At 51.8% G+C, this 26980-nt stretch overlaps 1 protein-coding gene across 1 annotated transcript; it reads left to right on the top strand.

The window, feature by feature from the left end:
* The first annotated feature begins 409 nt into the window (after positions 1-409).
* Abcb10 (ATP binding cassette subfamily B member 10) lies at positions 410-26468 on the top strand. Its single transcript, XM_051168933.1, is given in 14 exon segments — positions 410-894; positions 9848-10048; positions 11341-11543; positions 12854-12988; positions 14215-14361; positions 15396-15531; positions 17404-17420; positions 17423-17501; positions 18653-18862; positions 21141-21220; positions 22400-22580; positions 23704-23747; positions 25757-25791; positions 26215-26468. Coding segments are annotated over 14 exon segments (2121 nt in total). The 5' UTR covers positions 410-473; the 3' UTR covers positions 26447-26468.
* Positions 26469-26980: the final 512 nt, after the last annotated feature.

Below are 26980 nucleotides of genomic sequence, written 5' to 3'. Positions count from 1 at the left end.
CCAAGACTTCAGATCCACTGTCTGCCGCCCGCATCACAGGGGAGGCTTTGCGCAGGCCCAAGAAGAATAAAGTGACCAAGTATCTTATCCTGTACCCAATGGGCTCAGCCGGGTTTTGTAGCCAGCGACCTGGGCGCCGCGCGTGCGCACTCCGCCAGTCACCGGCGAGAGAAAGGGCTCGGACGCTCCCAGGTTCACAAGCCGCGAAGGGCACAGGAGCGCGAAAAAGCTTCCGCGTGCAGCTCGCGGGCGCAGGCGCTTGAGACAGCAGCGGGGACAAGGCACGTCCCCCGGAGCTACCGGCTGGTCGCCGCCCAGGGGTGGTCCCTGCGCGGCGGAAGGCGCGGCCCGGGCGCCCGCCCGATGGGGCGGGCCGCCGCCTGCGTCCCCGCCCAGCGCTCGGGCCGGGCCGGGAGGGTCCCCGGGCGTGCGGCCGGGCCGGCGGGTGACGCTTTCTGGGCAGACGCAGCGCCATGCGCGCCCCCCGTGCCAGGGCGCTGCTGCTGATTACGCGCCGGGGCCCTGCCGTGCGTCCGTGGGCCCCGGCGGTGGTCTCCTCTAGGACATGGCTGGCTTCTGAGTGGACTCCGCTCGTACGTGCGTGGACGTCCCTAGTCCGCGAGCCGACCCCTGGCCTCCGCTTTCCCGCGCCCCTTTCGGGGCTGCCCGGAGGCGTGGGGCGGTGGGCCGCGTCCGCAGGGACGCGCAGGTGCTGGGTGCTGGCGGGACCCCGCGCCGCGCATCCCCTGTTCGCCAGACTCCAGGGAGTCCCGGCAGCAGCCACCCGAGTGCGAGGTCTTGGCAACGACTCGCGGCGGCGGCCCGCGGCGACTCGGCGCTCAGAAGTATGGAAGCTCCTGGGGCTGGTGCACCCCGAGCGCGGGAGGCTATCAGGTAGAAACCCTGGGGCACTAGCGGGCGGTGGGTGGGCCCCGGCCTGCCCTCTGTGTCCACAAGGGCGTTCAGGTCTGCCGACACCAGTTGGGAGGCTGGCTATGGGTGCCTTTTCTCAACTGGCTGGCGCTCCCTGGCTGAGGTCAGTGGAGCCTGTTACCAGAATATTTCACCAGCTTGTCTGCCTTTGGGCATTCTCTGAATAAGCAGGAGCTTCTGCCTTTAAGGGCAAACAAACAGACAGACAGACAAAGCCAGAAGTTTTTCCCAAAGCCATGTCTACTTTATATTACACACCTATAATGTGTTTAAAGCCAAAGCTAAGGCTGCACGCTATCAAGCAGCCGGCAGTATTTCTCAGGATGAAGCTGAGCACCGTGAACTTTATCTTGGCTGTCACCTCCCTAAGTGGTGAGACCAGGCACTAACTAGTCAGTAACTCCACCGAATCAACGAATGACTTTTATAAAGAATTCAGGATCGGTTGAGTCTAAATGACAGTATTCTGTGACTCCCCATTTTTAGTAGCCATTGGAGGGATGGCTGGAGCAAAGGCCTGCTGATACCTAGAGAGCCCTAAATCTCCGTTCCTCCTGTGGGAAGCTGACCCCTGGAGCCCTGCTGGGGTTCCTTGCCTAGTGAGCGGTGCAGGATGTGAACTAAAGATGAAATGGGGAAGGGCATGAGGGTTTTGCAAGAGGAAAGACCTTGCCGTACAACTCTTGAAGCAGACAGGACCTCAAGTTAATTGTTGAGTTCCTTGCTGTACAAATTACTCTCTTTGGGAGAGATTGATTGGAGCAGCATGCTCATGGACTAAGTTTAGCACATGGATCTCATCGACAAGAGTCAGGAGATCGTGGTATCTTTAACATGGTGTCCTTAGGTATAAGACACATCGTGTGTGTGTGTGTGTGTGTGTGTGTGTGTATGAATTTTTTATTTTTACTTTATGTGCGTTGATGCTTTGCCTGCATATATGTCTGTGGGAGGGTGTCAGATCCCCTGGAACTGGAGTTACAGACTGTTGTGAGCTGCCATGTGGGTGGTAGGAATTGAACCCAGAACCCTAGTTTCCCTGGAAGAGCAGCCTTAACCACTGAGATATCTCTTCAGCCCCCTCCTCTGTGTTTTACTGAGACAGGTTTAATGTAGGTCAGGCTGGCCTCAACCTCACTCTGTAGCTGAGGATGGCCTTGAACTCTGACCCCTCACTCTGTAGCTGAGGATGACCTTGAACTCTGATCCTCTTGTTCATCTCTCAAGTGCTGGGATTACAGGTGTGAGCCACCCAAACTAGGCTTTTTATTTGTTTTTTTTGAGACAGGGTTACTCTGTGTAGCCTTGGCTATCCTAGACTCACTTTTGTAGACTAGGCTGGCCTCGAACTCACAGCGATCCGCCTGCCTCTGCCTCCCGAGTGCTGGGATTAAAGGCGTGCGCCACCACGCCCGGCCCCCAAACTAGGTTTAAAAGATATTTGTGGGGGGAGGAGAGCACAGATCAGAGAGTGCCTGTGGTGCCCCCTGGAGACTCTGGGCCACTGGGGTGCCCTGACTATGAGGGGCTGAGGCAGGAACCTCGGCTTCTGAAATTTCAGATCTCAAAGTTTTAGGGGGTGAGGCTTTGCTGGTGCAGCTAGCCCTTCCCTCTGTGCCTGTGCCTGTCATCTCTGTGACCTGTCCCCACTTGTCCTGCTGTGCCAGCATGCTGTGAAGACCCCATTAAATAAGACAGAAACGGCACCAGTGTCCATCATTGGAGCTGTCAGTCGGCCCCTGAAACGTCCAGTGTATGAGAAACAGGCTTCCTGCACATGATAGCGGGTTTGGTTTTGAGGCAGAGTCTGTAGCCCAGGCAGGTTTCTGACTTGAGCTCTCTTACCTCAACCTCTAAGTGCTAGGAATTCTCAAGGCTTTATAAGTAGGTAATAAATATATTCTGTCTTCAGGAAGTGTGAAGAAGAGCTCTTTATATAGCTTATATTTTCCTCAGAAGTCATAGGTAAAGCCCGTCTGGAGGTTGGTGCTGCTGGAAGTAAAAGGAAGTGATGGGCACCGTTAATTTGTAATAGATCACTCGAAGAGTTGCCACAGCTCTGAGATGCCGGGGGAGGGGGGAGCGGGGGGAGCAGAGACATTGTTTGTGTCTGTTTTTCTGTCTTTCTGTCTGTCTGAGTTTCAAGACACTTTGTAGCCCAAGCTGACTTACAAACACACAGCATTCTTCCCGCCTCAGTGTGCCGAGTGCTGAGATTATGAGCTATCATGTCTTGTCATTATTTCTTGAAAGTCTCAAAAGCAGATGATAAGAGATGAAATTCCCATGTTAGTTCTCTCTCCCTCCCTCCCTCCTTTGTTTCTTTCCTTCTCCCCAACCCCTCATCCCCACCCTGGCTTTCTGAGAAGTTTCTCTGTATAGCACTGGTTATCCTGGAACTCACTCTGTAGACCAGGCCAGTCTAAAGGTGTGTGCCGCCACCTCTGGGTTCTGATGTTAGTTTTCTAATTTTAGAGAAAACAAACCGCACAGAACTGTGGGGTGTGTTTCAGGAATACCCCTTCCTCCCATCCTCGTCAGCAGTCAGCAGTTTGTTCCCCCAGAAGACTTTGAAGTTAAGTATCCAAAACTTGGCAGTCAGGGCCTCCTGGTTGGCATGTCTGCAGATGCTTGCCCACAGAAGCAGCAGGACAGCGCCTGCTCTCAGTGCCCGCTCCTTCACCACGTCAGCCGCCTTGGTATCGCTAAGTCTGCACGCTACCCAGTGCCTCTCTGCACTGATAAGTCTTATTACTCTTATCATTTTGGCCACAAGGCACCTCAGAAGGTGCTGAGCCCAGGAGCATCAGGATGTGCAGAGAGTGGGGGTGGTGGGAGGGTGTGGGGTGGGAGGGGCACCTGTGCAGGCTCCTGTGTGCATAGCAGATAGGAGGCCAGGGCTCAGCTCTCCCAGGGAGCAGCGGCCCTGAGATGAGAGGATACCTAGAGTTCTGGGGCTCCTGGCTCCTAGGGTGGGCTCATAGCTAGGCTGCCTTTCTACTTTTTTCCCTTCATGTTTCATACAGTGCTGATACGCGGGACTCCGGGCCTGCTGCTCTCCTGCGCTACTAGTAAGGGCTGGAGAGTGTGAGGAACTGACTGTTCTCAAAAGCCGACGCCTGCCTGGAACTGTGGCAGAGTTTGAGGCTGGCTGTTGTAGACATGTCTGCAGAGGGACCATAGTTAAAGACGGCGAGGAAGAGTTGGCGGCTGCCTATACCCGCTGCTTTCTGGTGCCCAGATAGAGCACTGGTCCATCAGGACAGGGCTAAGGGGCAAGAGGAACAGCCTGTGATGCGGGGTGGGGTGGGGTGGGCTACTCCAGGGATCTGAGTACTTCCTGGACCCCTGTTTCCTGCTCAGCTTTATTCTAGGCTTTCAACCCCCTATCTTCAGTTCTTCCCTCAGCTTAGGGTCGGTGGGTCGCCTCATCTCCCCTCTGTCCTCTGTCCTGGTGCCTGTCACATCCACATCATCTCTGAGATGTCTCCCTGTCCCCCCAGACCCCAGCGTGTCTGCCAGCAGCTCTCACCCTCCCGAGGGAGCTGCCTCTTTGCCTTTTCCCTTCCAGTCCCTGCTCTCTGAGAGGTGGGACAGCTGAGTTGTCTCTGGGCTGAGTCAAAGCACAGGTCATTTCTGAGGCGACAGCTACTGGGCCCTGTGCCAGATGCCTTCCGTGTGTCTAATCCACTCACGGCAGCTCCATGGAAGATGCTGCTGTTTAGCTGTTTATAGGAGGAAGATTTGAGGCACAGAGGATTTGAGAGACGTGTTAGGGCAGACACAGTGGCAGAGCCAGGGTTTTTTGGTCCTCTTTGCCTCCTCTCTAGAGCCAGCTTTCCTGACCCTCCTCAGCCTCTGGCCTCCCAGCCCTACGGTGCAGGCCTGAGGCCATCTGCATGTCCTGGGTCTGACCTCTCTGGCGGCCAGGGCTCAGCAGGGTGAGGATGGTGGCCATGCACTTGGGAGGATCAGGCAGGAAACAGCAGTAGCAGCGCTGGGGCCCACCGGGCTGCAGGATAGCAACAGAGGCTGCGCTGTGGTGTGGAGACAAGGTGGAGACTTCCTAGTGTGCTGAGCGAGGGCTAGGATTTGGGGTGGAACCTAATACACCACAGCCCCACATGGCAGAGCCTTGATTCCAAGAACCCAGATGACCAAATCCATTTTATTTACATTCAGATTGTAATAGGAAGGGACACACAATAGGGGGCCCATAAACCTGAGGTTGGGATGTAATAATAGCTCAGCTGGCAGGGTGCTTGGCCTAGCACACACGAAGCCCTGGGATTGATCCCAGCTCTGCGGAACACCTGGCACACCCCCCTAATCCCAGCATTCTAGAGCGGGAGGTAGGGGCAGAATTGTCACCTTTGGCTGTGTGGTTAGTTAAGGTTATCATAGGCTACATGAAGCCCTGTCTCAAAAACAAATAAGTAAATTTGCAACTGGAGCCGGGCATGGTGGTGCACGCCTTTAATCCTAGCACTTGGGAAGCACTTAGGCAGATCTCTGAGTTTGAGGCCAGCCTGGTATACAGAGGGAGTTCCAGGACAGCCAGGAGTACACAGAGAAACCTTGTCTCCAAAAAAAGAAAAAGAAAATCAAAGTGTGTGTGTGTGTGTGTGTGTGTGTGTGTGTGTGTATGTCTGTGTGTGTATGTCTGTGTGTGTGTGTGTGTGTGTGTGTGTGTGTGTGTGTGTGTATTTAAAAATAAATGAATTGGCCTTTAATCCCAGCAGTCAGTAGGCAGAGGCAGGCGGATCTCTGAGTTCGATAGAGTGAATTCCAAAACAGCCAGGACTACACAGACTCTTATCTTAAAAAGCCAGTAAAATAAAATCAGTGTCTTTGTTAGCATTTCATTGCTGTGAAGAAGCACCATGACCGCTGCAACTCTGATAAAGGGCACCGTTTAATTGGGGCTGGCTTCTGTTCCGAGGGTTAGTCAGTCATGGCGGGGAAGCATGGCAGCCTGCAGGCGGACTCAGTGCCAGGAGTTCTACTTCCCATTGGAAGACAGCAGGGGGCGATAGTGACACACTAGCCAGGCTTGCGTGACACACCTCCTCCAAAGCTAGTCAGTCATGGCGGGGAAGCGTGGCAGCCTGCAGGCGGACTCAGTGCCAGGAGCTCTACTTCCCATCGGAAGACAGCAGGGGGCGATAGTGACACACCTCCTCCAAAGCCACACCTACTTCAACAAGGGCACAGCTCCTAACGGTGCTGCTCCCTATGGGCCTAGGGGGCCCTTTTCATTCAAACCACTACAAATAAATAAATAAATAAACAAGGCCTAGAGAGATGGCACAGCCCTAGCGGCTCTTGTAGAGGACCTGGGTGTGATTCCTAGTCCCGTGTGTGGTTCATAAACATGCATAACACCCCTCCCTCTGTCAAAGAGATCCAAATGTACATGGCACACATACAAGCATGCAGGCAAAACATGCATACATATAAAGTAAAATAAGTCTTTAGTTTGTTTGTTTTTGTTTTTTCGAGACAGAGTTTCTCTGTGTAGCCTTGGCTGTCCTGGACTTGCTCTGTAGACCAGGCTGGCCTCGAACTCACAGCGATCCACCTGCCTCTGCCTCCCGAGTGCTGGGATTAAAGGCGTGCGCCACCACCCCCCGGTTCAGCCCATTAATTTTTAAAGAAAGGTTTATTTATTTCTTATGGGTGTATATCTTTATGCAAGTGTATCACATGTGTGCCTGGTTCCTGCAGAGGTCAGAAGAGGGCACTGGATCCTCTGGAATTGGAGTTACAGATGGTGGTGAGCCACCATGTAGGTGCTAGGAATTGAACAGGTCCTCTGCAAGAGCCAGTGCTCTTGACTGCTGAGTCTCTTCAGTCCCTGATTTTATTTTTTATATTTTATTTTTTTCACTTTTGATTGTGGGTTCTGACAGCCGGCAGGTAGGCTCCCTGAGTGGCCAGGTCTGACTGTCCCTGTTGAGCTGGCAAAGGACTTTGCTCTGGAAAGGCACTTTACCGCCTCCCTTGCCAAAGTCCAGTGTGCTCCTTCAGTGACTGAGCTCCTGCTGTGTGCTGTAGGTGAGGGTGGTGAGGTTACAGCAGCAGGCAAAACGGGCAGAAACAGTGAGCCAGTGGTACAATGCTAACATGGAAACCAGGAGAGAAGTGAAGGGCAGGAAGCAGTGTCAGGTGTCCTCGCTGTGAGTGAGGCTCTGGGGCTGGCCTTCTGAAGAGAGGCTCCAGGGCTGGCCCTCTGAGGAGAGGCTCTGGGGCTGGCCCTCTGAAGAGAGGCTCCAGGGCTGGCCCTCTGAGGAGAGGCTCCGGGGCTGGCCCTCTGAGGAGAGGCTCCAGGGCTGGCCCTCTGAGGAGAGGCTCCAGGGCTGGCCCTCTGAGGAGAGGCTCTGGGGCTGGCCCTCTGAAGAGAGACTCCGGGCTGGCCCTCTGAGGAGAGGCTCCGGGCTGGCCCTCTGAGGAGAGGCTGTTGGAATGAAGACAGCAAGGCCTATCGCCTGCTTAGAAGCCCTGTCCCAATGCCCTCTCCTCTTGCTCCGCTCCCTCACTGGTCCATGCTCTCTCAAGCCTAAGCTAGAATGATCTCTTTAGCTGAAGTGCAAACACTAGCCCAAGGAGAAAGAAGCACCATCCACTGCAGGTGGGGCCAGGCACTCTTCCTGGGTTCACAGACAGCTCTGCCATAAACCAGCAAGGCTCCCAAACCAGAGAAGCCCAGAGGAGGCAGACCTGCCCTGTACCCAGTCACAGCGCCACTCGTAAAAGGAGCCTGGGCTGCTCTTCCAAAAATGTTGTGTACTCACACAGTCCGAGGAAGGGAAAAAGAGGGAAACACCCCACATGCTAATATTGTTGTCCAGGGCTTGTTTGTTTGTTTTGTTTTTTCTTTTTGAGACAGGGTTTCTCTGTCTATCCTTGGCTGTCCTGGACTTGCTTTGTAGACCAGGCTGGCCTCGAACTCACAGTGAAAGGACTTGTTTTTTACCCAGTTGTTTGTCTTTGTCTGTCTGTGTGTCTGTCATCTTCCTCTGCTGTAGCAGTACTGGGGATTGAACCTACGACTCTACACCTGCTGGGCAAGTGCTCGACCACTTAGCTACATCCAAAGTCCTTTTTATTGAGGCAGTGCCTCGTTAATTTTCCTAGCCTGGTCTTGAACTTACTCTGTAGCTGAGGTTAGACTTGAACTTGTGATCCTCCTGGATATCAGCCCTGTGTCATAATGCCCCGTTCCTATGGTACATCTTGCTGAATGGTTCCAAGCAGATACCCGGAAAGTTAGCTCTTCCTTTTACCGGTGGCCTAATGTTTATATGTTCTCTGTAGTAGGTCTAGCTCACCCGTTAGGGTGGGAGTGTAAGGTACAGAGTCTCTTGCTGACATGAGCCATGCTGTAATCCCACACCCTTGAAGTCATTTTCCTGTACTTCCTATGGATGTGTGTAAGTGAAATTCTCACAAGCCCGTGAATGATCTCACATGTTGCTGGTGGAAACTTGTCCCTTCGTCAGTGCCCGGTACCTTGCCACCAACACGAGCGGCTGCCTCCCTCCCACAGCTCCACCTTCATCCCTGTGAGCGTGCGACACTTGTCAGTCTCATGAGTGAAAAGAGTGTCTGTCCTGTGATTTCTCTTCATTTTGGTATGGGTGTAGTTGTCTGTGCTGTGTGTTCTTTTTAACTGGATTTTCTTAGAATTTTCATCGCCTGCTTTAGCCAACTATGTAGCCCTGGCTGGCTTGAAACTTGCTGTGTAGAGGGGCTGGAGAGATGGCTCAGTGGTTAAGAGCACTGGCTGCTCATCCAAAGGTCCTGAGTTCAATTCCCAGCAACCACATGGTGGCCCACAACCACCTATGATGGAATCTGGTACCCTCTTCTGCCTGATGCTCTCTTCTGACATGGAGGCATGCATGCAATAGAGTGCTTATATATTATAAATAAATACGTCTTTTTTTTTTTTTTTTTTTGGTTTTTCGAGACAGGGTTTCTCTGTGTAGCCTTGGCTGTCCTAGACTAACTTTGTAGGCCAAGCTGGCCTCGAACTCACAGCGATCCGCCTGCCTCTGCTTCCCAAGTGCTGGGATTAAAGGTGTGCGCCACCACGCCCAGCAATAAGTCTTTTTTTTTTTAAAGCAACTTTCTGTGTAGACCAGGCTGGCCTTGAACTCAGAGATGTGCCTCTGCCTCTGCCTCTGCCTCCCAGGAGCTGAGATTACAGGCGGTCATCACCACACCTGGCTAGAGCTGCCCCCCCACAATGGCTGTTTACTTTCATGGACAGCTGTTTCCTAGTTGTCGTTCTTTCATGCCTTACTCCCCACAGCAGTAACTATGGGGATGCGGCCAGATCCCAGGAACTGCTCTCCAAAGCTTACGCAGTGGGCTTTGAAGTACCGTACCGAGCACAGTCAAGGACATTAAGCCATAGACCTATACTCCTAAGCACTCAAGAAGCTGAGGTAGTGTCACAGGAGGGTCAGGACCAAACTTGGGCTACATAGTGAGCCAGCCTGGGCTACAGAGTTAGACTTTGCCTCAGAAAAGCTTCCCTTCCCTCACATGCACAAAAGCTTTCCCTGGGTAGTCTGACCATCCAGCCGAGGGGCAGTTGGATGCCAGGGAAACCATCGCAGAAATTCAGGAGGAGGAGCAGCATCTGAAATGAGCACAAAGACCAGAAGACAGGAGGGCGGCCAGGCGGACGCCCATGGTTGTCCTGAGGTACTCCTAGCAAGGAAGGAAAGAAAGCACACACCGTAGCATCTCCTGGCTGGCTGGGCACACATGTGCTCTTGCCGCCCTATCTCTTGCTCCTTCCTTTAGTCAGGCCCGCTGATGGGGGAGAAGAAGCCACGGAGGCCAGTGTAGGTCTGCGGCCCTGTGCTGCGGTGCGAGTCTGTGTGCTGCTCCTGTCTTCTAGCTGCTGTTGGCTTTCTTGCTGTGTCCAGCGTCATCACCATGTCCGCCCCTTTCTTCCTTGGGAGGATCATTGACGTCATCTACACCAACCCCAGCGGGGACTATGCTGCCAGCCTGACTCGCCTCTGTGCTGGACTCACCTGTGTGTTCCTCTGTGGTGCTGCTGCGAACGCCGTCCGTGTCTACCTCATGCAGTCTTCAGGTCAGTCTCATTAGATGACAGGACCTGGGGTAGAGTCAGGGGCAGTGTCGCTGTCCCAGGCCCCATCTCTTCCTAGTATTCCATTCAGACCTCATGTCCCACTAATAAGGCGTTAGGATTGTCCAGTACACTCCGTCCCTGCTGTGGTCAGGCTTGCGCTCATGCCGTTGTGTAGCTACTGGGGTGGGACCTCAGTGGCATCTCTTCAGCAGGCAGGGAACCTCCCCAGCACTGGCAGCCTGGGGCTGCATTCCTTGTCTACAAGGCTAGCACGATGATCTGTGGGCAGTTAACCTGTTCCTGCCATTGCAAAGTGCAATTCATGCAGGGGCATCTAGTCAGGATTTGATTGGCGTTCCAGGCATGTGATGCTCCTCACATGCCAAGGATCATGTTACCTTTAAAAAAATTAAAATGGGGCTGGAGAGATGGCTTAGTGGTTAAGAGCGCCACCTGCTCTTCCAGAGGTCCTGAGTTCAGTTCCCAGCAACCACATGGTGGCTCACAACCATCTATAATGAGATCTGATGCCCTCTTCTGGTGTGCAGGTGTACATGCAAGTAGAGTACTGTATACATAATAATAAATACAGAAATCTTTAAAAAATTTTTTTAAAAATTAAAATGTGAGTTCAAGGCCAGCCTGGTCTACAAAGTGAGTTTAGGCTAGCCAGGGCTGTTTCACAGAGAAGCCCTGTCTCGAAAAAAAAAAACACTTTTTAAAAAAAACATGTTTTTTTTTGTTTTTTTTTTCCCGAGACAGGGTTTCTCTGCGTAGCCTTGGTTGTCCTGGACTCGCTTTGTAGACCAGGCTGGCCTCGAACTCACAGCGATCCGCCTGCCTCTGCCTCCTGAGTGCTGGGATTAAAGGCGTGCGACACCACCGCCCGGCCTAAAAACATGTATTATTATTTATTGTTGTTAGGATATGTTTACATACGTGTGCAGACATGAACATGTGAGGTCAGAGGGAAGCATGGCTTTCTAGGCTCCATCTGATGACTCAGGTCATCAGGCTCACACGGCAAGGACCTTCACCTTGCTAGTCAAAGGTCCCTTTATCACTGTCGCCACCTTCACCACTATCTCCTCGGCTTGTCCCCAAGGTCTGCAGTTACTAACAGGAAGTTAGCACACCAGGCCTGTATGAGTCCATCCCACGCCAGGATCCACCGAGCTGTCACGCTCAGGCTACAGACTGGCTTTCACGACAGGCTAGTTAAACAGCTTGTTGGGCTGCCCCGTGAGTGGCAGGCGGCTACATTCACAGCAGGCTGCCTGTTTGCTTCGCAGGTCAGAGCATCGTGAACAGGCTGCGCACCTCACTCTTCTCCTCGATTCTAAGGCAGGAGGTTGCGTTCTTTGACAAGACCCGCACAGGAGAATTGATCAACCGCCTCTCCTCAGATACCGCACTCCTGGGTCGCTCAGTGACCGAAAACCTGTCTGACGGACTGAGGGCGGGGGCCCAGGCCTCGGTCGGTGTTGGCATGATGGTAGGCCAGCCTCTTCTCCTGGTGCTTTCTGTCAGGGCTCTTAGGACCAGGGATGTTGAGCCCGAGGGCTTGAGACGTTCTTGGCATTCTGTAACGTATAGAAGCAAGACCGCTGCCCCGACTGTAGGGACCCGGGAGGCTGGTATCTCTATTGAGTCAGGACCATTTGGAGAGTGGCTTTTCCTGAAGGTTTCTAAGATGGACTGAGGACAGCCAAGAATGCCAGGCCAAGGAGCGCCTTTGAGAACCGTGCATCAGGTTCAAGAGGTAGACCTCATCTTCTGGGCCCCTGCAGCGTGGCCTGCGCTCCACAGACATCTTGCTTTTCTCAGAGGGCTCAGCCCACCCCAGCTTGCCCTCCAGGTAGCATCTGTGTTCCAAGCAGCCCTGCTGGCCTGAGTCACTTGCGAGTGTCAGGTTCATGGGACAAGGCTAAACAGCAGAAGGAGAGCTAGGGTTGTAATTCAGTTGGCAGAGTGTTCCCCAGCATGCACTGAGCTCTGTTTCAGCTGCAGATAACCTCTCTGACTGGTTGATTTAAGTGGAAACTACACCCTTAGGGTGACTATACCCAAACTTAGAACTCGCGATGCGGTTTGACCAGTGCAGAGCACAGCAGGCCTCATCGCATCCTGCCCCTCGCCCTGCTGCTGAAGATGTGTTCTGACAGACTAGAACATGCTAGAACTGGCCAGAGGATATGCAGTTTACATCCTTGCTCCAGCAGTTGCAGCCACACTTCTTCTTGGTAGTATGCCCACCTTGGGCTTCTGTGGTTGTTTTGATTTTGAGACAGGGTCTCACTATGTAGACCTGGTTGGCCTGGAACTTACTGTGTAGACCAGGCTAGCCTTTGACTCAGGGATCACCTGCCTCTGCCTCTTGAGTGCTGGAATTAAAGGTGTGCACCATCACACCCAGCTTTGATGTTGGGCTTTGTTTTGTTTTGTTGTTGTTGTTGTGTGTGTGTTTTTTTTTTTTTTTTTTTTTTTGTTTTTTTTTTTTTTTTTTTGAGACAAGGTTTCTCTGTGTAGCCTTGGCTGTCCTGGACTAGCTTTGTGGACCATGTTGGCCTCGAACTCACAGAGATTCTCCTGCCTCTGCCTCCCAAGTGCTAGGATCACAGGCGTGTGCCACCACACCCAGCTTGATGTTGGGTTTCATAAGGATCAAAGATGCCAGGAAAATCCAACCCAAACAGGAGTCCTGGCTTGGAGACAGTGTCTTCCAGGCTGCACACAGTAGGTCTGAGGATGTCTTGCCACTTCAAGGCACAGATGTTCTTACCTTTTACATTTTGTTCTTGACAGTTTTTCGTGTCACCCAGTCTGGCCACCTTTGTCCTTGGTGTGGTGCCCCCAATCTCTGTCCTCGCTGTGATCTATGGGAGGTATCTACGGAAACTGTCAAAAGCCACACAGGACTCTTTGGCACAAGCCACACAGGTACTGACCTCCTGTGTGTGTGAGTGAGAGTGTGTGTGTGTGTGTGTGTGTGTGAGTGTGTGTATGTGTGTGTGAGTGTGTATCTACGCTAGGTGTGAGGCTCAGGGTAGCGGGCAGAATGCACAATGTGCATGCTGTGTTCCTTTCAAGCACAAGCTGGAAACGAGGCAAAGAAACAAGCAACAAATGATTTCTCCCAGAGACACTCCAGTAAGGTGGGAAATGCTCTGGACCTGTCTAGCCACTCACCCCAGAGTGTGTCCAGTCTGCTGCTGCATTTCCCAGGCTGGCCTGGAAGTCACTATACAGCCAAGGCTGGCCTCAGATTCATGGTAATCCCGCTGCCTCAGCCTCCCAAGTTCTAGTGTTACAGTTATGAGCCCACACCTGGCTTGTGTCAGCTTCTCACTGTTTCCTGTCACTGTCATGGTAGGACAAAAAGTGAGTATGACCAGCTGTGGTGGGACACGCCTGGAAGCCCAGCATTTGGAGCTTGAGGCAGGAGGATCATGAATTTGAGATTAGCCTAAACCTTTTCTTTGAACAAAAGAAGCTCATGTGCTTTGGAAATGTGTCTAGCTAGCACTGTGTCCTGTACTAACCCAGTAAAGCAGACTGCAAAGCACTGTCCTCATTTTTAAAAGATTTATTTCTGGGCGTGGTGGCACACGCCTTTAATCTTAGCACTCAGGAGGCAGAGGCAGGCGGATCGCTGTGAGTTCAAGGCCAGCCTGGTCTACAAAGTGAGTCCAGGATGGCCAAGGCTACACAGAGAAACCTTGTCTCAAAAAAACAAAAACAAAACCAAAAAAAAAGATTTATTTTATTTTTTAATAACATGTAAGGGAGGGGTGTGTATACATATATGCAGTTACCCTCAGCAGCCAGAAGAGGGCATCTGATGCTCTGAAGCTGCAATTAGAGACAGTTGTGAGCCGCTCACAGAGGTTCATGAGCTGTCAATAGCAGTGTGACACGCCTCCCTTTGGTGTGTGTGTGTGTGTGTGTGTGTGTGTGTGTGTGTGTGTGTGTATGAGTGTGTGTGCTCCCTGTGTGCCTAGTGCCTGTGGAAGAGAGAAGGCATCAGATCCTCTAGGACTGGAGTTATGGATGGGTGTGACCCACACGGATGGTGGGAAGCAAACCTAGATGCTCTGCAGCAGCAACAAGCATTGTTAGCTGCTAAGCATCTTCCCGGCCCTTGCCACGGGTGTGGATTCTCACAGCTAGCTGAGGAGCGAATCGGAAACATAAGAACCATCCGAGCGTTTGGGAAGGAGATGACGGAAGTGGAGAAGTACACCAGCCACGTGGGCCAGCTGCTGCACCTGGCACAGAAGGAGGCCTTCGCACGCGCCGGCTTCTTTGGAGCAGTAAGTAGACAGTTGTGGGCAGTGAGAATGCAGGGATTTTCACTCTGTGGCTCTTGACATAGTAAAGATTTGGACTTGGACTTTAAGCTGTTTTTATGGAAGAAGAGGAAAAAAAAAAGAAAGTGGAATCAGAAAAAGTAGTGTGTGTGAGAGCTGGTGCTGTCCCCAGTGTGTGGCCAGGCAGTTTTGAGAGCCTCTGACATTGAGTGCTGTGCTCTGTGAACCTTAGGACTGGGCCACGACGTATGCTTACACAGGCTCCTGGGTCCTTCAGATGTAACCTCATTTGGCTAATCCTGTTGAGGATTATATCACTTTAGTACATAGAAGAAAGTAGAAGAAACTGGTCACAAAGTACCCAGAAACCCTGAATAGAAAACCATCATGTGTGCTGGGCATACTCAGAAGGTTGTAAGTTGGAGCCAGCCTGGTCTACGTAACGAGATTGTGGCAGCCAGGACTGCATAGTGAGAAAACTGAAACATTTCTGTCTGAACTGGAGAGAACCCCAGGCTGTGTGATGGACTGTGAAGTGACAGTTGAGAGAAGAAGGTGGCAGTAGGGACCCCGCGCTCGCAGAGACTTAGAGCAGGGCTTAGCGGCTGCGGCTCCATGTGGATAACATCTCCTCAGAGCGTGGACCCTGCAGACTCATCGCCACCCAGGGAGGCCTCGGTGCTGCTCTCTTCCCTCACAAGTTGGGGAAATAGCTTGAGGGCCAATGACATCCAAGTTTCTGTGGCGATGCAAGAATTTGCTTCACTGTTGTAAATACTTCAAAATGTTTTGTGGGAAATTTTACATATTAAAAGTGAGCCAAAGCACACACGCCTGTAATCCCAGCACTTGGGAGGCAGAGGCAGGCAGATGTCTGTGAGTTCGAGGTCAGCCTGGTCTACAGGACAGGCAGGGCAACACAAAGAAACCCTGGCTCGAAAAAACTAAAAAAAAAAAGGAGCCAGAGGCCTAGTTTATACTTTTGTGCCTGAGAGGCCTTCGGTCCCACTGATGTCTTTGTTTTCTTCCTCCTGTAGGCTGGGCTCTCAGGAAACCTGATTGTGTTGTCGGTCCTGTACAGGGGAGGCCTGCTGATGGGCAGTGCTCACATGACGGTGGGCGAGCTCTCCTCCTTCCTCATGTATGCTTTCTGGGTTGGACTGAGCATCGGAGGTACAGCATATAAACAGGCTTTGAAGCTACACCCTGAAAGCAGGCCCCACTGAACAGGCGCTCCTTCCATGCTGTTCCCTTAAGCAACCTTAGGCGAGTGGGTGAGCAGGTCCCCTGTTGGGAAATTTGGGGCCCTTGTGTCCTTTCTCAGCTCAGGGCCACTGGGGAGCTGCTTTTCCTAGCCTGCTATTACAGAATGTGTCTCACTGTTCCAGGGGAGAGCAGGATGGTTGGCTGGAGTGACGGAGACCAGAGTCCAGATAGTTTCACCTCACACATTTTGCTGCCCAGAGTCTTAACTGTCCACACTCAGTCCCTCTTTCCCCTCACTCCTCAGAATTAATAGTACATTGCTGTCGTTTTTATTTTGTTCTTTGACAGGTTCATACCGTGCACCTGGTACATTCTGGCTCTTCCCTCACCCTCTATTCTCTGCCTGCCATCCCTGCCAGCTCCCCTTCTCTACAAATCTCTTCCCCACGCTCGTGAGCATTTGTGCTGTTTGTGTCCCACCGAGTTTAACCCAGGCTGTTTGTCCGTGTGACTCTGGGTAGCGGTGGGTGACAGATGAAGACAGTGACATCCCCCTTCCCAGACTCTGTGGTAGGGGCCATTGTAGGGCCAGTCTCCCGCAGGCTGAGTGTCTGGCCCCACAGCTCCTGCGAGTTCACGGTGGCAAAGGCTCGTGGTGCCCAGACAACAGCGTTGGACAGCCCTTCCTCCTCCTGTCCTGCACTGAGCCTTTCGCGAATGTTTAGCAGAGGTGACATAAAAGCCCTCCTTAGGCATGTGCTCTCAACCGGATCTCTCACTGGTTTTTAGCATCATGGCTGAGTCTTTGTATTTGCTGCTGTTCACTACAAGGAGAGGTTTCTCTGGGAAAAGCTGAAAGTAGCATTTGTACATTGATATACACATACATATTTTGATAAATGTAAATATTTAGTGAGGTTTTTCTTTTAGATTTATTTATTATTATCTGTATTTGCTTTGGTGTTTTGCCTGCATGTATGAGGATGTCAGATTCCCTGGAACTGATGTTGCAGACAGTTGTGAGCCACCATGTAGGTTGCTGAGAACTGAACTCAGGACCTCTGGAAGAGTACTCAGTGCTCTTAACCTCCGAGCCCCCTTTATTTATTTTTTTAAAGACAAGCTTTCTACATAGTCTTTGCTGTCCCGGAACTGGCTCTGTAGGCCAGGCTGGCCTGGAATTTACAGATGCCTTAGATTTCCTGTTAAAAAGCAACACTGTTGCATTTACAGTGATTGCCAGCATCCTAGTTTCAGAACAGTCATCCTCTTCCCAGAGTGGTCCCTTTGTTACTGAGCCTAAGTTGCTGAGCCTAAGTTGACACATTGTTGTTATCAACCAAAGTTAGCTTTACAGTTAGCCCTCCGTGACCCCGCCCACCCACCACGTGTTCTTTCTTCCGCCCCTGGAATCCACAGTTTTTACTATATGCATCGCTTTGACGTTTTCAAGTGTTGTAGAATCAATAAAGCATGCAGCCATTTATGGCTGGCTTCTTTCACTTATTAGTGCACGTTTAAGATTCTCCTGTCTCTCGTGGCCTAGTCGTCCCTGTAGAATCTTTACTTGCAGTGTTGACTGAGGAGGAGGTTGCTGTCCTTGTGGTACAGTGACTTGTCACCGTTGAGTAGTGTGGTCACATATTTGTAAGTTTCCGAGAGCCTTGATAAATAGAAGCTGAAGGAGCTAGGGGAAAGGGGGATGGGTGGAGCAGCTAGCAGCCTCAGCGGAAGGAGCAGATCTCACGTTGGTGGCCGCAGTTGCTGTCTTCAGGAGCCTCAGGAGGGGAGGCCTGTGGCCTTTCTTGTCAGCTGACGATAGACTTCTCTTGTCCTCAGGTCTGAGTTCCTTCTACTCTCCGAGCTGATGAAAGGCCTGGGTGCTGGTGGGCGGCTCTGGGAGCTGCTGGAGAGACAGCCGCAGCTGCCTTATAATGGTGGGTCTGAGGTGGGGCTGTTCTTTGCTGGGGTTTTTTTGTTTTGTTTTGGTTTTTTCGAGACAGGGTTTCTCTGTGTAGCCTTGGCTGTCCTGGACTCACTTTGTAGACCAGGCTGGCCTCAAGAACTCACAGCGATCCACCTGCCTCTGCCTCCCGAGAGCTGGGATTTAAGGTGTGCACCACCCCGGCTTGCTGGGTTTAATAAAGTGAGCTTTGGACCATTAAAACAGCATTCTGCCCTCCTCAGAGAACGGGCCACTGCCAGGAGGTGGCTCCTGCTGCAGAGCAGGGAAAAGGTCAGGATTCCTATGGGACACTGGTGGGTATACTTCAGGGGATGTTCTGGAGATGTGGGGCTGATGACAAGCTATGCTGCTCATGCACCTGCAGCCAGTCATTACCACCAAGGGCAGGATAGCAGCAAGTAGGCCTGATGTGAAGGGAACACCCAGGTGGCCTTCTAGAATCTTCCATAGTGAGTGTGATGTTTGTAAGAGATTGGGGCAAGGGAAAGGTGGCTAAAAGGCTTTATATTTCCTGGCATTTGGGGGTGATGCTGGTACGAAGTGGCAAGAGCCATCTTCTCCTTTGTCGTCATCTTCGCTTGAGCCAGGGGCCTAGACCAGCTGCAGGAGCTTTGGGAGGAGGGTGGCCATGAGGAGCAACACTCAGCACTCCAGGTGCTTGCGGTGCAGTGAGCTTTGCGCCGCCCAGGATGAAAGCTAAGGCAAGAAACCCAGCAATAAGTGGGGGTGCATTCCATACCAGGTTGAGGTCACACTGGGGCTAAGGAAACCCTTGACACACCTTAGCCACGTGGCCATCCCTGCGCTCTCGAAGTGTTTATTTGGCGTAGATGAGAACTCTGCACAGATACTCGCCCAGGGCTGGGTCCTCACACTCCACAGAGCTCGGGCAGGCAATTGTGTACAACTCAACAGTCCTCATGAGGTGATGCCTCGGGTGTGTAAGGTCACAAGACTGTATGCATGTTACCCTGGGTGTGAGGAGCCCAGCAGACAGGCTCGCTCCTCGTAGTACCAGGATGAACTGTGCTGGGAGAGGGATGTCTGTCCAGTTCACTTCAGCCACACGGGCGGGGAGCTCCAGTTTTGCTTCCACTTTCTGTGTTCCATCTTGTGTTTCAGAGGGGACTGTGTTGGATGAGAAAAGCTTCCGAGGTGCCCTGGAGTTCAGAAACGTGCACTTCTCGTACCCTGCTCGCCCGGAGGTGTCTGTGTTCCAGGACTTTAGTCTTTCTATTCCGTCTGGATCTGTCACGGCACTGGTTGGCCCTAGTGGATCTGGAAAGTCAACAGTGGTCTCACTCCTGCTGCGGCTCTATGACCCCGTCTCGGGTAGGTGATGAAGAGTACTGTGGACAGGGCCACCCCTGAGCTGTTTGTGTCCTCTCCTGCTGCTGCGTGCTGAGGAGCGACCGCACCTGAAGGAAGCTTGTGGTGCAGTGCTCTGGTCTCCACACTCATGGCACCTCCCTCTGCTCCTGCGTTGGAAGTGGGTCAGCGAGACTGTCCAGCAGTGCCCAGGCAGTGCCAAGGGTGCCGTGGAGGGCGGCGTGCCCACACTGGAACAATGCTCTGTCGTGTGCCGAGGCAGCACTTGTGAGAGTTGCAGAGGGCCTGCTGCTGCTTCTGCCTCCGGGCTATTCCTTGGCTGCTTTTTGGTTAAGTTCTTTGAGACAGGGCCTTCTCTGAAGCTCTGGTTGGCTTGGAACTCAGTATTTAGCTGAGCCTCATCTAAATACTGTGGCAATTGTGACATTGTGCCAATCCTCCTGCCTCTACCTCCTGGCTTCTGGGATCCCAAGCATGGACTACCATGGCCACTCCTTGGTTGTTTTAGGAACAGCTAACTGGTGCGCACTGCCCATTTCCATGTGAGTGATGCGGCCACTGGCATCGCTCTGAGCTAGTAGGAACCACCCCCCCAAACTCTGTTTACCTTTTCTCTGCAAGCAGGTTCTCACTGAGTTTTGCAGGCTGACTTTAAACTTGTGCCCCTTCTGCCCCAGCTTCCTGCATAGCAGTCTCGTGCACTTCATTGAGCGCTTGACGTTCTCTCTGTGGCTGCTGCTGCTTCGTGAGCAGTCTCCCCAGCAGACACTTTCTCAGTGGCCTTCCCAGTTTCGGGTCTTCTTCCTCTTCCTCCTCCTCCTCCTCCTCCTCCTCCTTCTCTTCTTCCTCCTCCTTCTCCTCCCCTTCTCTTCCTCCTCCTCTTCCTCCTCCTTCCTCCTCTTCCTCCTCTTCTTCCTCCCCTTCCTCCTTCCTCTTCCTCCTCCTCCCTCTTCTTCCTCCTCTTCCTCCTCCTCCTTTTCCTCCTCTTCTTCCTCCTCTTCCTCTTCCTTCTCCTCCTCCTTCCTCCTCTTCCTCTTCTTCTTCCTCCTTCTGACACAGGGTCTTATGATGTAGTTGTAGCTGGCTTGGAACTCATGGAGATCTGCCTGCATCTCTCTCCTCAAGTGTTGGGATCAAAGGCATGCGCCACTATTCCTGGCTATGTTTTCAATTGGATTATACCCCCTGTAAGAGCAGAAGTGTGTTATTTTATATCTTTACCCCCTTTCCTGCCTAGAGTAGATGATCTGCACACGAGCTTTAATTTTTGGATTTAGAAAGCAAGTGTGAGACTGTCTCACTTATTCATGGTGTGTGTGTGTGTATCCTTTCCTGCAGTCTTAGGTGGGCAGCCAAAGAGACTCCCACGTAAACTTGCAGAACACATGAAGACCTCTGCCCCTGAGCCAGGCCTTATGGTTTCCTCTGATACTGGCATGATCAAGGGACTGTGGAGTCAGGAGGCCACCATCAGAATGCTGGCCAGTGCTTGCTGTGCGCTCCCCTGTCTCTCACAGTTCTCTCCGGAATCAAGGCTCTGCTTAAGACCTTGGGTTCGTGGAAACACCAACATTACCAGGTAGCCCACCTACCAGCAACCTCCAGACTCAGAAAGGTGGACTGCTGGGCCTGCTGTCCACTAGGTAACATGCTAGCCTCGGACCTTCCAGAAGACCCCCTCTTGCTCTGAAAGGCCTGACCTTGTTGGTTTTTTTAGTGGTTGGGACGGAACCCTTGCATGTGCTAGGCGAGGACCTCACTGCTAGCCGCATTCCAAGTCCTGACTGTGTTTAGCTTAAAAATTGTCTAGGGGTTGGGGTTGTGGATCAGCTGGTTACTGCTGCTGCTTCTTTTTTTTTTAAAGATGTATTTATTTCTTATGTACACAGTGCTCTGCCTGCATGTACACCTGCAGGCCAGAAGAGGGCACCAGATCTCATTATAGATGGTTGTGAGCCACCATGTGGTTGCTGGGAATTGAACTCAGGACCTTTGGAAGAACAGACAGTGCTCTTAACCTCTGAACCATCTCTCCAGCCCTGGCTACTGCTTCTTTCGCATGCATTAAAATGTGGATCTGATTCCCAGTGTGGCATCAGGAGGAGAGGGGACAAATAGCGGCACAATAGGGAGAGACAGGGGGATCAGAAGTTCAGGGTCATGCTGGGCTACATAGTGAGTTTGAAGTTAACTAATGAATCTGGAATCTCCCCACTGGGACCTTTTTCTGTTCACTCTGGTTATCAGCCTTGACCTGTAGTGACCTCTGGCCTCTCTACAGGAACAGTCAGTCTTGACGGTCATGACATTCGACAACTAAACCCTGTCTGGCTGAGATCCAAGATTGGGACAGTAAGTCAGGTAAGAAGTCAGGTGTCCTTGTCGCTCCCTTTTGGAGAAGATGCTTTTCCGCTGCTTTTGCTTGACATCATGTTTCTCAGCAGCGGGGTGTGGGTGGGGTGCACTCATCCCCACACAGACTGCTGGCTGTGCCCCTCAGCTCCAGAGCACCTCGTCAGTGGGAGTGCTGCCTCTTACCCAAGACTGGAGACTGGTGCCTCTTACCGCACGAGGGCCTAGAGGAGGGCGGCGCAGAGGCTGACACAGTTCTTCCCGACTCCCAGGCCTGGCCATGGGCGCACTTGCACAGGGCTGCATGGAGCAACAAATCTGTATCACAGCCGGTTTTCTCAGACACATGCACACCTCCCATTCTTGTACTCTGGGGACTCTTGCACTAGGCTGGATGGAGGGTGTAGCCACGGGTGCTGACTAGACCCCAGCAGTGTGCCTCCTGGGGCTCTGTCGGGGTGCCCTGGTGGTGTCTGGTTGTGTGTCAGAAAGTGACGGATGGACATGGGCATCTGAGTGGAAGGTAGGCAGCCGGAATTGAGTCTTCCAGGGCTTGCTAGCCCTAGAGGAGGGGCTGCACTTACAAGGTTGCCACAGGCCAGCAATTGTGGTCACGCATTGTGGAGTCTCCTCACAGTGTGGTAAAGACAACAGACAAGGTTGGTCTTGTTCATGTTAAACAAGAACCAAAAAAAAAAATTTTTTTTTTTTTTTTGAGACAGTGTTTCCTGTGTAGCCTTGGCTGTTCTGGAATTTGTTTTGTAGACCAGCCTGGCCTTGAACTCACAGAGATCCACCTGCCCCTGCCTCTTGAGTGCTGGGATTAAAGGTGTGTGCCGCTGCACCTGGCTAGGAACCATTTTTTAAAAATTGCATTACTTGTTTGTTTTGTGTATGTGTGTGTGTGCAAGCACATGGCATGGTGTGCGTGTGGAGGTCAGGTGACAACTTAGGAGACTTGGTTCTCTCCTTTCACTTGAAGTCATTGAACTTAGGTTGTCAGGCTTGGCAACAGACACCGTTACCTCCTGAAGCATTTGCTGGCCTCTCTGTCATGGAGCAGGGCCTCCAGGCAGAGCGCTGCTCTGAGAACATGCACCACTCTTTGTCTTCGGCTCCTCAGAGCCCATGGTGCCTACCTGACGCTGGCTGGAGTTTCTGACAAATGTGCAACATTTCCAATTGCAGGAGCCGGTCCTGTTTTCCTGCTCCATCGCGGAAAACATTGCCTACGGTGCTGATAGCCTCTCCTCAGTCACAGCCCAGCAGGTGGAGAGGGCAGCAGAGATGGCCAATGCCGCTGAGTTCATCCACGCCTTCCCTCAGGGCTTTGACACTGTGGTTGGTGAGAAGGGCGTCCTCCTGTCTGGTACGTGGCACTCATGTCTCGTGGCTTAGTCCTGCCAGCGTGGCAGAAGCACTCACTCCAGGAAGCGCTCACGTGGTTCCCAGTGCACTGCCATTTATAGATGAGGCTTTCATCTTTGCAGTTTAGTTAAATTGCCTCATCCTTTCTGAAAGGATGTGTTTCCTTCACTTTCTGCCCAGAACTTTCCTTGGGACTGCTGTTGGGTGACACCAGTGACAATAAGCCTTTGTCTCCATCCTAGGAAAGATGTGCTTTGCAACCTGAGGCTATAGGGAATTAAAGAAAAGATGCAACAAGGTGGCGAATGATGCCTCACCAAGGAAAATGAAGGTTCCAGAAAGGGCGACGAGTGAACCTGTGGGCCACCTATCATCTCTGTCAGATATAACCCCATTCATTCAGCCATCCATTTATTTATTTATTTTATTTGTTTGTTTGTTTGTTTAGTAGTGATGGGATCGAGCCCTGGGTCTTGAGGATTGCGGGCAAGCATTCTGCATGGAGCTAAGCTTCTCCCCTGTGCTTGTTTCCCTAAAGAACCCTTGAAAAAGTGGATTCTTGAGTTGAGGGCTTTGTGAAAAGAGACTGATCTTTCTGTGGCCTTTGGGCCTGAGCGTGTGAAAAGCTTTACCGCTGGGAGGCAGAGCTGGCCACTCCGAGGGAACAGTCAGCTGCGCACTATGGGTTCCACGTTCTTTGGGGAAGGGCAGATTGTTCTGACTAGCCGCAGAGTGAGGTGGGAGCTGTAGTGCAGCTAACCGAAAGCACACTTTTGGTTAGACACAGACTTTTGTTTTTCAGTGAAAATGCAGAAATGTATTTGTTCTAGATGTTGTAAGCTCCCGTCCTCTCAGATGTCTGGTGGCTAGACCATGCAGTGGCCCCTTCCAGCTCTGAGGTTAGACCACAAAGGGTAAATGAAACAACAAGGTGGCAATTATGTTGCATGATGGCAAAACAAAAACCAGTAGGCTCTCAGGGAGGAGAGACAGGCGGATCTCTGTGAGTTCAAGGATAGTCTGGTTTACAGAGCAAGTTCCAGGACAGCCAGGGCTACCTCAAAAAGCCAAAAGAATTTCTTCCTAAGAATTTATGTTAAGCTTGTCTTTTCTGTTTTTGTCAGGCGGGCAGAAACAGAGGATTGCAATAGCCAGGGCTCTGCTGAAGGTAAGACTGCTGATGGGTTACCAGCTCTGTGTACACGCGCGAGGGTACGCGCGTGTGTGTGTGTGCGCGCGTGCACGCGCCCGTGCGCGCATGCATGTGTGTATGTGGAATATATTATGTACGGCTATCAGTCTGGTAAAAAGAGAAGTTGGAAATTCTACTAAGGGCTTATTGTCCATGTATTTGTCATATTTGAGACATTTCTCAAGAGCCAGTGTCAAGAGTGGGAAAAAACCCTAGAAGCAGCAATTGCCTGTTGACTGGTATTAACAAAATGTCAGAGTAGTGCCGATCTGCAGGCCTCTAACCTTTCCTCAGTTGTTCTGATGGGGCAAAGATCAGACGCCTCAGACAGACAGACTCCAGCCAGGGGCAGGAAGAACCTCCTGGGGAGCCAGACATTCTGCCTTTGTGAAAGCACCATCTCCCTTCATTTCTCCCCTCAGCATGTAGGTGGTTTCTAGTGGCATCATGGAAACATGGGGCACCTATTGAAGTGACTTTTAGTAAGTGCGTATTTGTCCACTCCAGCGCTCCACCCTACCCAGGGTGCCATGGAGTACTTTGTCTAGATTTGCCGTTCTGGTCAGTGAACCAGACAATACAGGTCTCCACAGCTGCTTGTTGCACTCAGTAAGGTCTGAACTTCCTGTGTGCTGTTGAGAACTTCCTCCTCTTGTTGCTGAATTGATGGGCTATCTGTAGCTCAGTTGATTTGAGGCTGATGTAATGTTAGAACGGGGTGGGTATGTTTTGTTGACAATTTCTTACAGATAGATTCATAGGAAAACAAATTTGGTGTATATATTGGTTTAATCTCACCTTGGTGCATTATGCATTATTTTACTATTCTTAAGTAAGTTATTATGAAGACTTGGAGAGAGCCGAGGACTGTACTGCTGGTTTCAGAGTCTCATCTGTTCCTTCACTGACAAGCAGATAACAAAGCTTTAAGCTACATCCCATCTAGTGATTTCAGTGACAGCAGCTTCAGCTTGAGGTATCCCCTCCATCACATACTCATGAAGATGTGTGGGAGCAGCCTCTCGATGAGGAGGATGAGGGGGAGAGGGAGGAGGGGGATGGGGGAAGATGAGGGTGAAGAGTGTGAGGATGAGGATGATGGAGGAGGAAGAGGGTGAGGAGCATAAGGGTGAGGACAAGGAGGAGGAGGAGGAGGAGGAGGAGGAAGATGAGGAGGAGGAATTTCCCATCCAAATACAGTTCCACGGCATTGGTGCACTGACCTGGCTCATCCCTCCCCGTGGGGTGGTGAAGGGCCCTGGCACATGGGTGGGCTCCTGTCTCAGTGCTTCACAGTCCGTCTGCCAGAGGCAGCAGCACCGCCTTGTAGGTCAGAACTCCATCCCTTCTGCCCCTTGTTTTCGTTCATGTGTACAGGTGTTTTGCTGAATGTCTGTGCACCACACCTGTGCCTAGTGCCCAAGGAAGCCAAAAGAGGTGTCAGAGTCTCCGGGGTTGGAGCTATGGAAGCTGCCATGTGGGTGCTGGGAGTGAGCCCAGGTTCTCAACCATCGAGCAGCCTCCCATCTGCTCCTTCTGTCTTTTAAAACTGTAATAGTTACCTTTAAGTGCGGTTTTTTTGTTTGTTTGTTTTGTTTTATTTTGTTTGGGTTTTTTGTTTTTGGTTTTTTGAGACATAGTTTCTCTGTGTAGCCTTGGCTGCCCTGGACTCGCTCTGTAGACCAGGCTGGCCTCAGACTCAGAGTGATCCACCTGCCTCTGCCTCCTGAGTGCTGGGATTAAAGGCGTGTGCCATCACTGCCCACCCTTTAAATGCTTTTATTACAGTTTATTTACCTTGGTCCAGGGGTGCACAAAGGTCAGCCAACAGCGTGGTCAGTTCTGTCCATCTAATGGTGTAGGGTCTGGGATTCAAACTCAGATTGTCAGGCTTGGTGGTAAGTGCCTTTCCATGCTGAGCCATCTCACCAGTCCTCCTTACTGTCCAGAACTGTGTTCACTAATAAATCATTTTTCTTTTTCAGAACCCCAAAATTCTTCTCCTTGATGAAGCAACCAGGTGAGGGTATCTCTGTGAAAAACGTGATCAGGTTAGAGTATCTAATGTGTGTGTCCACGCTGGAGGGTGTCTCAGTGATGTGTGTGTCCACACTGGAGGGTGTCTCAGTGATGTGTGTGTCCACGCTGGAGGGTGTCTCAGTGATGTGTGTGTCCACACTGGAGGGTGTCTCAGTGATGTGTGTGTCCACGCTGGGGGGTGTCCGTCTCAGTGATGTGTGTGTCCACGCTGGAGGGTGTCCGTCTCAGTGATGTGTGTGTCCACACTGGAGGGTGTCTCAGTGATGTGTGTGTCCACGCTGGAGGGTGTCTGTCTCAGTGATGTGTGTGTCCACGCTGGAGGGTGTCTGTCTCAGTGATGTGTGCAACCATGTCTGCAGCTCTGACCTCTCTGCTTCCTTGTGTGTGACCTTGTCTGTTACAGTGCACTGGATGCCGAAAATGAGCACCTGGTACAGGAGGCACTTGACCGGCTGATGGAAGGGAGAACAGTGTTGATCATAGCGCACCGCCTGTCCACCATTAAGAATGCCAATTTTGTTGCTGTCCTTGACCAGGGAAAAATCTGTGAACACGGGACACATGAACAGCTGCTTTTGAAGCCCAGTGGGCTGTACAGGAAACTAATGGACAAGCAGAATTTCACAGCAGTGTAAGGAAGCGGCTCCTGGAGCTGGCACAGGTGCCGCCCGCAATCCAGCTGCTGGGAAGCTGACACCGAGACTGTGGTGACGTCATCATGTACACAGCAGTGCCCTGTCTAAAAGCAAAGCAGCAGTCACTGCTGCATTGTCTGACACATTGGAGAAAACAGACCTGAGAGGCTATATGAGACCTGTGAGCCGTCCTTCAGTGATTTCCACAAAGATGTGCGAGACTGCTTTCAGGTGTACCTGTCCTCTCAGACCTTCCCTCACTTTTAAACTGGTAACTTTCTAAATGTCTGACGCACTGAGCTGCTACAGGTCTCGAGTGTTAGCGTAGCACAGCACCTCATTTCCTCTGCCAGGCAGGCTGTTCTCAGGTGATGACTTTAAAAAGGGAACTAGAAACCGAAGGCCTAACTACTTGAAGCCACTTTGCTCATCACTGGGGCACCTACCTGGGGCAATGGAGGGAAGGTCGGCTGCGTCTGCCTTCCGTAGTTTCAGGTGTCAGGGGTCTGGAACACTACAGGCTGCGACTGTCAG

Source organism: Acomys russatus, chromosome 26 (assembly GCF_903995435.1).
Source record: "Acomys russatus chromosome 26, mAcoRus1.1, whole genome shotgun sequence".
Lineage (NCBI taxonomy): Eukaryota > Metazoa > Chordata > Mammalia > Rodentia > Muridae > Acomys > Acomys russatus.
The sequence above is the reverse complement of the archived record's forward strand: the minus strand, read 5'-3'. Positions and strand labels throughout refer to the sequence as shown.